The sequence below is a fragment of the Anopheles merus genome, chromosome 2R (genome assembly GCF_017562075.2).
Source record: "Anopheles merus strain MAF chromosome 2R, AmerM5.1, whole genome shotgun sequence".
NCBI lineage: Eukaryota > Metazoa > Arthropoda > Insecta > Diptera > Culicidae > Anopheles > Anopheles merus.
Genome location: NC_054082.1, coordinates 21,509,986 through 21,520,859, shown reverse-complemented (window position 1 = coordinate 21,520,859; position 10,874 = coordinate 21,509,986). Strand labels below are relative to the sequence as shown.

Below are 10,874 nucleotides of genomic sequence, written 5' to 3'. Positions count from 1 at the left end.
CCCAGTGGTCTTCCGACTGGTGCGTTATTCGTGGGGGGTGAAATGTAGCAGAAAATGTTGATTGTTGGAAGGAGGTTTGCCCATTCAGTTTGCCCAGCATTTGATAGCGTTGACACACAATGGACGGATGGATGCTGGCGTGAACACAAATTTCACTCCCTTACGCCGTTTGACGTTTCGTTTCCAAGGCCCACCACCGGGCATGTTCGGGGCTGCAACCATAGTGAAGAGCGAAACAGTGCCCAGTGGGTCTCGCATTGCTGGACGGGACAGGGTACGATCCGTCGTGTCCGGGGCTGCTAGGGAGAATAGTATAAAATGGAATAACCTGTCCAGAACAATCGAGGAGATACACGACTGCCAATGTAGCACAGATATGGGCCGCTTGTTCCGGGACATTGGTTCTGCATTGTTTGGAACGTGGAAAGGATAAAATGCCGTAAATAGGGGACCCTGTGCATTTCAGTGAATTTCAACCCTGATGTCAGAGCTTCCGGGAACGAAACGATATTTTGGCTCTGGATATATGCAGAAGCTGTCAGCGACAGTGACACCCAGCGGCTGGCCTGACATTGGGGAAAACTAATTCTGCTATCCACCAGCAGCGATATTGTGCTTAAAAATTACATGTAAAAAGAGGAGTTAAAAATGTCGCAAACTATGTTTCGTAAAGAGTTGATGTGCCACACGACATCGCACAAACTCCTCATGATCCTGGTTTACATCTCACACGGTTGAATAATTAACAAAAAGAAACTCACAAACCATTTGTATGGCTCACATTCATCTCTTTCCAGACGGCCGTCAAGGAAGGTTACCTGATGAAGCAGACCTGGTCCTTTCAGCGCTGGCGTCGAAGGTACTTTCGACTGAAAGGACACAAGCTGTACTACGCCAAGGACAGCAAGGTACGTACTACGGCCATTACACCTCACGTCACACACTCTCACCTACACAGCCCAGTTCCGTCGGTTCCGCAGTGTTGTGGTTTGACCGTTCAGAAGGTTTCTCCACCACGACCCTGACCAATTTTCCGCTCCCTAATGATAAAATCCGAGCAGGCAAGGCAACGATCACAGACAAGGTTTACACACGCAAGGTGTCCCCTCACGAATCTAATCTGTCGAATTGACGACGGTCACGTCAAGTCGAGTGGCGGAAAAAGGCGACTTCGCCTCAGTGGCAAGAGGTTGTGGCGGTCCGGTGCCGATCTGCTTGATTGACGGCGGGCAACATGTTGCATGTTAACGTTCACGTTTCGCTTCCCTTAACCGGCGTTTGCGAGACTGTATTCGGTGCAAGGTCCTCCACCGCAGGCAATTTCGATATTCATTCCCGTTCGTCCTTGGGCCGGACCGCGGGAACGCGTTGGGATGGTTGGGAAAGGTAGGAATTAATCTAAAATGCTTTCGCTAAGCGAGCAACTGGCAATCGGCTCACCAGGAAAAAAAAAAACAAAACACAAAACCAAATCAAACGGATGAAACGCGCTACAATATTCACTTAAGCTCAGTAGCTGGCCGGTTTTCGGCCAGACCGACGTACCGCTGTACGGTACGGATGGGGGCTCTAGCAGCGCTCCAGATATTAACTCCAGCGATAAGGGTCTGCCAGCAAGGGGTGCGGCATTAGCATTCGCCCCGATATCGACAAACCACCGCGGTAGCACACGGCGAGCACATCACAAGCATCAGCGCCAGTGCTGCAGAGCGTCCGTTTGCTTCGCTCGGTTTCTGCGTTCACTCGCCGCGCGGAAACGTTAAAGTGGTTTGTGTCGGCAATAAATGGCACGCAATGCGGAACACGAGCCGAACAGTCGGTCGGTGTAGCAAAACAATGGCTAGAGTTTTAGTACCCCTTAGCGGACTCGAAAATCGTTTCCCCGCTGTGGCTGGCTACCGTGCTACCGGGTGGGTGGAGAGTCGCATCCGTCCAGCAAGGTCCCCGTACGTCCCCGTAAAAGTGCCTTGTGCACTGAGTTATGGTCCGGCTACGATACCGATTCCGTTTGCTCGGTACGGTGTGTTTCCGTTTGCCGAGTAGTTTGCAGCCGGAACAATTGCACACAGGGCGCACAGGAGGGTGCGAGTAATGAACACTCGCGCTGGGAGTGGAGCAGCCACACCGGTTGAAACATAGCTTCGCGTACGATCGTCCAGGAGTGCTGGGAGAGCGGAGAAAATATGACATGCAATCAAATATAACAGCCGTGTTTCTGGTTGTGTGTGTGTGTGTGTGTGTGTGTGTGTGTGTGTGTGTGGGTGCATACAGTTCGAAGGCGCATAGAGAAACCACTGAAGCACCACTTGGGGCTGAAGTTGTGTTAGGACTTTCGCTGCTGTTGCTGCTACTGGAATCCATCAAGGATTGGCGTGTGGCTCGTGTACGTTTCAGACGGACTTTGAATGTGTCCAATGGTGTGAGGAGCTGTGCACATCCGGTGTACATTTCCGTGGCAGTGCGTGGTGTTAGCAGCAGCGAGCATTGCGAGGACGCAGAAACATCGTTTTACCCTCACCCTTGCCATCATTCTCCATCCTCCTCTTGTACGGTTTGGGGTTAGCACTGAAAGCATTTGCTCGTGCGCACCTTACCCACTGTGAGCAATCGAGAAAGTCCATTATGCTCCGTTTTCAAACCCTATACGTAAGGTAAGGAAGAAGTGCTCTACAGAAGGAAATTGTACGGTGGGGCGGCTGATCCAGCCTTGCACAGGATACGTATGGTACTAGTATCGTCGGTACATGGCTGCACGGCAAAAGCATTTGCTCGGTAAAAGGAAAATTAGGTTTGCGCCGCATAACCTTTGACCGGTCGTTTTGGTCAATTGCACACGGCCGTTCCAGCGGCTGGAATGGAATGGTGGTGCTGGTGTTCGTGGTCGTTGGTGGACGGTCAGGCTACATAACACGGGTCCTCCTTTTGGAGGTGAAGCTACCAAATAGCTATAAATAATTATCGGCAATGGTAATGGTTTTCTGGTCACGGATGTAAAACGCTTAATAGCTGGTTATTAATAGTAGAGAGCCATAGCGGGTAGAGGAACTTAAAATAATAATAAACATTAGACAGTAACGCTGTGCAATACTGTTTTATTTAAATGCTTAAATAAGAATACTCAACCTTCAAAATACAACTTCTTAAGTGGTGGGGTTTTTTATTACACACATCGGGCGCTTTGAATTGAATAACTATTGATGGTATTATTTTGAAGTAAATCCTTGTGACTATAGCGGCAATATGAGATCATTAGGTTTACCATCATTATCATTACGCTTATCATTGCCATCATTAATAGGTTCTATAAAAATAGAATTCTTCGTCTTTGAAGATTTTTTCTACTAATCACATCATAAACCGCATGGTTTTATCGCCTGCAACAAATGCGTCAAGTAAATTCATCCCGATAGCAGTGCAATCGGTCCACAGCTAAAGTACACCATTAGCAAAGGGAAGCAAATGCAGCGGTAGTTGATGGTGGTGCGTCAGTTTTTGCACCAAGCAATCCAACGCACGGACCGAGGACGGTTTATTTCTCCAGCCCGTTAAATCGGTGAAGTGTAGCTGCACTAATGCCTAAGAATAGATTGCAAGAGCGTGAGACCGTGGTTAACCGACGACTAATGAGCAATCGCGAACACGGCACTGCATCGTGGCTGCGACGAACACTGTGCAATAGCATCACAACACATGGTGATTTTTTTTAATGGCATTACCATTAGCAACCACCACGTGTGCTGATGTGTCGTTGGGGAGCGTTGGCAAAGGTGTTGCAAATAAAAATAATCAATCACTTTAAAACGTTTCAAGTTTGTTCGGCAGTGAATGCAATACCCACGGCCTGAAATGCTATACTCAATGGCAATGCTGCTGCCACTCGCACGAGTGTCGTCATACAGTTTGTTTATTATATTGCCTCTGGCTTAATCTGGTATCTGTTACCGTGAAGCAGAGCAGAAGCAGATGAAAGAGAAAAATATGCTTCAATCATTGCAAATCTTCATTGCATAACGGACTGAATTGTATTGTACAGTACTATTAATTAACAGTAATAATTGTTCAAAGAGAACAGTGAAATGCACCTTTCCATGAATTGCAGAACTGTAATTATGATCAGTGGCTTGTCGTAATGGAATGTAATACTGCATGAAATTACAGGTATTGATGTTTAAATATAGCAATACTAATTAAAACCTACATGAATTGAGCGTTCTTTAACAGATCCTGGAATAGAATTGTTATATGAATATATTTACTATCAATTCTCTGACCAAGATCGACATCAATTAAACTGTCTATAAATAAATGAGGTACACCTTTATACTGCTTGCACACTGGTCTGTATTTAAATACATGCATAGATGAAATCTGACATATCGTGTGTATAGTGATAGTATTACTTCTGTAGTATGTTTTATATGGTTTAAAGCTGTTCAATACCCTGCATTCAATTCTTTTGAAACGTAATATTGCACAAAATCTGTACGCCTAATTATAAGCGCACGCAATTCTGTTGAATTCTAAGGACTGCATGCGTACCGACGAAAGTCAGCGACCATGCGCCTCCATGCTAAAAGAAGAAAAAAACTACACTTGGAAAAGATGGAAGCAAATACTATCGAAAGTGGCTTCCACGAGCATGAATTTTGGCGTGATGGTGCTGTAAAATGGTGCCCGTTTGGGGGAGCGTTTTAGCTAACGGTAACCACCCACAGTGTCTTCCCCTGCTCCAGCCCGTTACGAGGCGATACGGGCAGCTTGGGTTAAAACTACTTCGCTTTCGTGCTACTACCACCGCCACCGGGAAAGACCCTACTGATGGGAAGCAAGGGCGTAGAAATATCTTTGACACGTGAGCAATCGCTCCGGGAACCGGTTCGAAACTGGTGATCGGGGCGGAATTCGACGGCGGAAAGCGAAACGCTACCGGCCGTCACCAGCAAGACAAAGAGCTACGCTATGTAAAAGTGGCCCAGAGAGATCGAGCGTGAGCAAGTGGGCCTGCACCACGAGCAACACACCGTACACCGTAGTCTCACGGCAGAGCGTTGCTTTTCCTTTGCCACTGGGAGCGAAAATGGGAGCGAAGGTTACACGCTGCTGGAAAATGAGTGCAAAAATGGAAACGATCGCGAATGCGGGGTACGTGCAAGTGGAGCACACTCGGCGGTACGCGATGGGTTGTTTGGGCGAGTGGCAGGCAGACGAAAGTCTCGTGACCGTCGTGCTACGAAGCGTACACATCGATCTGCGTTGCTGCGAGAGGAAGGAAAAGAAGGCAGCCGACGACAACTCGCTACGCCGTGCACAGGAGACGAGCGTAATCGTAATCATGTGTTGCGCATCGTAAAAAAAGGCGGACCAGCGAACGGGGACCAGCGTAAAAAGTGGGAGAATGCGGACAGGAATAAGGTATAGACAGCAGGGTAGTGGTATCGATTAGGTTAGTGGTTTTTTTGTTTGTTTGTTTGTTCATATTTTTCCCCGCCTTCCTCCAGTATGGTTTGGTAAGTTTTTGACCTTTGAGAAGTTAGCAAAAAAGAGAGACCCGGAGCAACTGGGAGATGCAGAGAGAAAGAGAGAGTGGATGAGGTTCGAATAAGTGGGAACGAGTGACACAGTTGTAGAGAGACGTTGCGAAACAAAGATAAAAAACACTCAGATTACTGATAGCTAGTACATAAAACTGTGAGTATGTAAAGGAGAAAATTTGCACCGACAGAGTTGTACAAATTGAGGGTTTTACCTGCAGGTTCAACACGAGATTTTTGTGTATTTGGAAGTTGTAAGGACCGATTGCTTTACACTGGCATTCCTGGTTGAAGAATCAATCATGCCCTTTCATCTGATTTATCTGACTAAATAAACATTAAATGGATTATTAGAAAAGACTTATAACATAAATTCATATTACGTTTTGTTTTGGGCAAGGTCCAGCCATCCTAAATAATACCGAATCAAAGTTTGAGACTCTCATACACAACATCATAAAATACAAACAAAAAAACATACCCACGAAGAAGTGAAGGCAAAATTCCAAAACCCTTTGAAAGGTACACATTTTTCTATAAGTTAGTTACGTACAGGGTTTTACCTGGTTCGTGAATCTCAAAAGACTTACCAGATTAATGGCAATCGTATTGATTAAAGTAAATCAATTTAGGCGTTAGATTTAAACTTTTAGTGTTTTTTAAAAGCATATTTAATTTGAGGAGCAAATATTAAAAACTATTAAAATGTTGTTTCTCAAAACGTAACTTCAAGACAAAGTTTGTAAACATCAACAATGAAGATTTTTTTTTATTTCAGGTGTAATTCTCATTCATCATTTTAAATATGGATGTCAAAGTGTTACAATGTGAAATCCACAGTCAAACAAAGTGGTTCAGGGTTTACAGCGAGCGAGTCAGAGTCAAATGTTAAATAAATTATTCAAATTTGGTCGCTAAAGTACGAAAATCGCGCCATACTACCAAAGAAGTTCCATTCGTTACATTCAACAGATGATAGTTTAATTGAATTGTTTTCGACGTTACATTTTTCCGATTTAAAGGAATTGTAAATGATGATTGAGGAATCGAGGTTTCGATAAATAATAATCGCACAAAGTGAATGTTTCATGTCGGTGCTTGCCCATTTTCCGCCTGAATGCCCACCTTTCACGACATGGACGGACGGAGCATTGTGCGACCTTTGGATCGCTAAGGGAAATACATTACAGCTGCCACACTGTAACGTCTGCGGGCCATTTATGAACATACTCTCAACTTTTACCATGTTTTATCGTGTAATCGTGTAACTCGTCTGGTTCGGGTGAAATGGGAACAAGAACCATGGGTCACAGAATACGTAGGAATGGGAGAAAGTTTGTGCTTTATTAAATTGACAAGATGAAAATCCTCGTGCAGCGGTGCTCGTTCGGCTCGCCCTCCCGCATCGCTAGATGATAGATGAGGCAGAAGGCGAGTTTTGTGCAATTTTGAGGGTTGGCTGCAAAAGTTTTCCATCCGCCAGGCTTATCCGCCTTCTTCGGGGTTTTGACCATCGAAGCATACGTAATAGCGCGAAGCACTCGGGTAGCCTGGCGCATTTGGGAAGTTCTAATGCTGTGTGTGGCTCAGATGTCACACCGGTAAACTTCATCTGGGATGGTATTATAGAGCAAGCAAGAGAGAAAGAGAGAAAGAGAGTGAGAGAGAGAGAGAGAGAGAGAGAGAGAGAGAAAATACCATTTACAACTGACACGGACGAGTATCGAATATAAAAGCTACAGCGAAAGGTTGGCGAATGAAAAATGGACGGTAATATACGGGCTAGGGCAACAGCATAAAGCATAATGCTCGAGCCAAAAAGGTTCCGTCACCCGGTGTGCGGTCCGTTTTGTAACTGTTGGATTAGGTTCACCGTGCTCGTACCGTGACCTGAGCTACTTCATTTTAAGGTGTATGTGTGTACCGCCGTTTGCCGCGCACACAGTTTGTCTAGGCTGTCGTTTCGGGCCAGCCCGTTTTGGGCGCGAACTCTTTACCGAACGCACTCGAGCGAGCGTGTGACTAACGATCGCCGAAAAATTTACCCTTCCCTATTCCGGTTGGGCGGTTGGAGGAGGAGAAGCAAAATTCCGGGAAAACTCATCTCCCGATGCGATGCTGTTATGTACTGCCTGGCCCCTATCCACGCTTCCTGTATCCTCCTTTGCTTTGGATTTTCCCACGTTTTTCACACGTTCAACGGAAAGAGAGTGAGAGAGTACACTTTTTCCTTGCCACTCTCGGAGAGGATTCGGGCGCACGAACGGCAGCAGCAGCTCGAAAAGGACGACCAGTACTTTACAAACGACAATCGTTGCTCTTTCGCCCGTACACACAGCGATGCGTAACTTCACCGGTGCGGTTTCGCTTTCACCGTTTTGTTTTCCCGATCCTATCCTACCAGACCTCAGACCCATCCGGACAGAGGCACCTTCTCTTTGCAGTGGTGGTTCGCAGAGGTTTCGCTCTCTGCTCCACCGCTGTGCAATGGTTTCGCGCGCTGGTCGTTTCATGGAGCGGAGAGTCGGATCCGAAACGAATCTCTCCCAAAACCCGTACCGTGGCCGGATGCGATGTGGTTGCCGCAGTACCGCCAGGAAAGAATCAAAACTAGAACGCTTGCCCTGGTCGCTAGTCAGTGCAGAAGCTGGGTTCTAGCGAGTCGCGCTAGCCTAACCAAAACTGCGCACAGTCACCGCCTTCATCGGGCACGAAGCTTGCCCCAGGCCAGCCAACGTTACACACGGGACCGGGACCACGTCGGTGTGTTACGCAGCGGTAGAAGAGGAATTGTTCGCACGGTTTTGCTCATCCAAAACGTGCACGTGGCCGACAGCTAGCAGAAGCTGTGTTAAACAGGACAATCAGGAACTTCTTGGCGCTCGAAGTGAAACCCGCCGGCAAACGGGACAAGTTTAAGCGCGCGTGTAAGTGATGCTGTAGTAGAACGTTGTGCAATCTTGGTGAACCATCGTTAGAAAGCGTGTCATCGTGCAGTGCCAACAATCGTTCGAGAGGGAGAACACTTTCCGTGAAATATATCGAATGTGAGAAGAATTGTGTGTGTGTAAGTGTGTTTCACACTACGTCTGATCTTCTAGCAACTCGGAATTACAAACAAAAAAACGATGTCATTCTAAACATTTAAAAACATAAATTAACACTCTTCCGTAAGCAATATCAGCGCAAAACTGTAGCCTGTAGTCAGCACCGTAATGTACGTAGGTATCAAACCCTCTATCGCCAAAACCACAAAACAGTGAATGCCTTTTCTCAAACTGAAGCCTCCAACAAACTAACCGAATCAAGTATAAAATCAAAGCCTAGTTATATTAAGCATTAGTGATACGTTAAGTCGTTGCTGTTATACCCGCTGTTCAATCAATCATCTCACTAGTAGTGACCTTCTAAAGTATGATACATATATAAGCAATAATCGAACCTACAAAAGACAACCTATTCTAACTAGTGCGCTAGAATCACTCCACAAAAGTAAAACAATTGAAGAAAGAAACAGTTTATTATTGTGCGTTATTTGTACAAACAAGAAAATCTGCGAGGAACATGTTTAAGACGCTGGCTGTAAAAAGTCATTAGACAAGAATTTCTGCCAAACTGATGTTTTTGATGGACAAGTTTTTCAACACGAATGTGTAATCGGCCGTTTTAGAACAAAATCGCTTAACGGCAGTAAGTGTTTGAAAGTTACATAAAAAAGAAAATAACTGATGCTAAGACACAGTGCAAAACTTATTCTTCTTAGACAGCGTATGTGTGTGTGTGTTGTTAGAAGTTTGGCTAATAGTTGTAGCCGATGTGGTAGTTTGTAGAAGTTATATGAACGCATGTAGCAGTAATTTCAACAATTTGAGACCATTCTGAAGCAGCACAAAAAGTATTTTCGTGGTTTGAGGTGAGTGCACCAAATTAATGTAAAAATGTTGGGGTAAGAACATTTATCGGGCAGTTAAATCGCTTAAGAGGATTATGCATGCAGCGAAGTTCACACAAATAGCTGTTTGAATGATGGTGAAAGATGTATTTAAATGTTTGAATGTTTAAATTTGTATCATACCATTTACTGACGATAAAAGGTACATACTTACGACACAATATAATTGCAAAATGTAGCTTCGTTCCTTTGTTTGATGAAGGATATACCCACCTATGATTGGATACAGCCCCAAAGCCCGAACGGTGTGCTCGCAAACGTTCACTCGTGTGCATCGGTTTGTGTCAGCTCAATGAACATCGTGAAGCATAACATTATTTTTCACCGAATGAAGGTGGTGAACCCGTTGCACGGTTTTCGATTTTCGATTAATACTAACGCACAGGTATGGGGGCCACGGGCATGAAGTGTAGCGCATCCCACACCTCGTGAGGTGAAGATGTTCTCGAGCGCTCGAGCGCCCGTACTAGCTGTGTAATCCACGGGTGTACCTTTTTCAAAGCGGTCCACCGCTTCCTTCAGCATGGTCGGCATCTCGATTGAAGATTATCAATGCGTAAAATGTAGGTACGCTAAAATAATTGGATATTACTATTGATTTTTATAAGCGCTTGCCGGCTAAATCGGCCAATGCTTGCGATTAGAGAGAGGGGAAGAGAAAGAAACGCAACGATCGATTCGGAGCTGCTGTATTTATTTATCTTTTTGTGTGAGGCAGCATCAGCAGATGGTAGCGAAAGCGGATGGTGAAGGCAGGGGTTGTGCTGACCCGTGCAAAAGATAATGCTGTGGCAAGAAAAGCACCGGCACACGAGTGCGAAAAGCGAATCGGTTTCGAACGCATCACTTCATTGACCTTTTTTACGGAGCGGTTTGATCATCAGGCAGAACAAAAAACCATGATCCGTTCCTTCGCAAATCGTTTAACGATCGGAAAACCATCCCGAGATAAGAGGGTTAGATGATATTGGACGTGGATGTAAATGGTGCGATGGTGAAGTAACACGAAATGAAATTCGATGAAATGTGAAAACTAAACAAAAAAAAAACACACGTAAAATTGGTAAAATGATCGACAAGCGAATTTTCAAGGAATCGTTGGTATCGCAGCGAGCAGGATGTGCTGTTTTCCAACAATGCTGCTTACTCGACGACCAGTGTTCGATAGTTTTGATAGTGTTTTTGATAACCAATTGATTGACAGAACTAGGACATGGCGTGCTGCTAATTAGTTCGTCGCTTTGCGTACCTAAGGCTTAACGACAACTGTTCTGTACTTCCGAATGCAAACAAAACCGCAACAACGATTACTCACACACTGCCTTGAAAGCAGCCGTATCGGTTGGACATTTGTTCAATTAATATTTTAGTACTCCCGCTAATGACGTAAC

At 45.2% G+C, this 10,874-nt stretch overlaps 1 protein-coding gene across 7 annotated transcripts in view; it reads left to right on the top strand.

Moving 5' to 3' along the window:
* LOC121601340 (diacylglycerol kinase eta) overlaps positions 1-10,874 on the top strand; it is a 50,544-nt gene that overhangs the window by 5,194 nt on the left and 34,476 nt on the right. For 6 of the 7 annotated variants that reach the window (XM_041930187.1, XM_041930181.1, XM_041930178.1 and 3 more), the window contains one exon: positions 798-908. In XM_041930187.1, the coding sequence (XP_041786121.1) occupies positions 798-908 (111 nt within the window). Of the gene's footprint in view, positions 1-797; positions 909-8,125; positions 9,445-10,874 lie in introns of those variants that run through there. The other variant, XM_041930194.1, reaches the window with a different exon arrangement.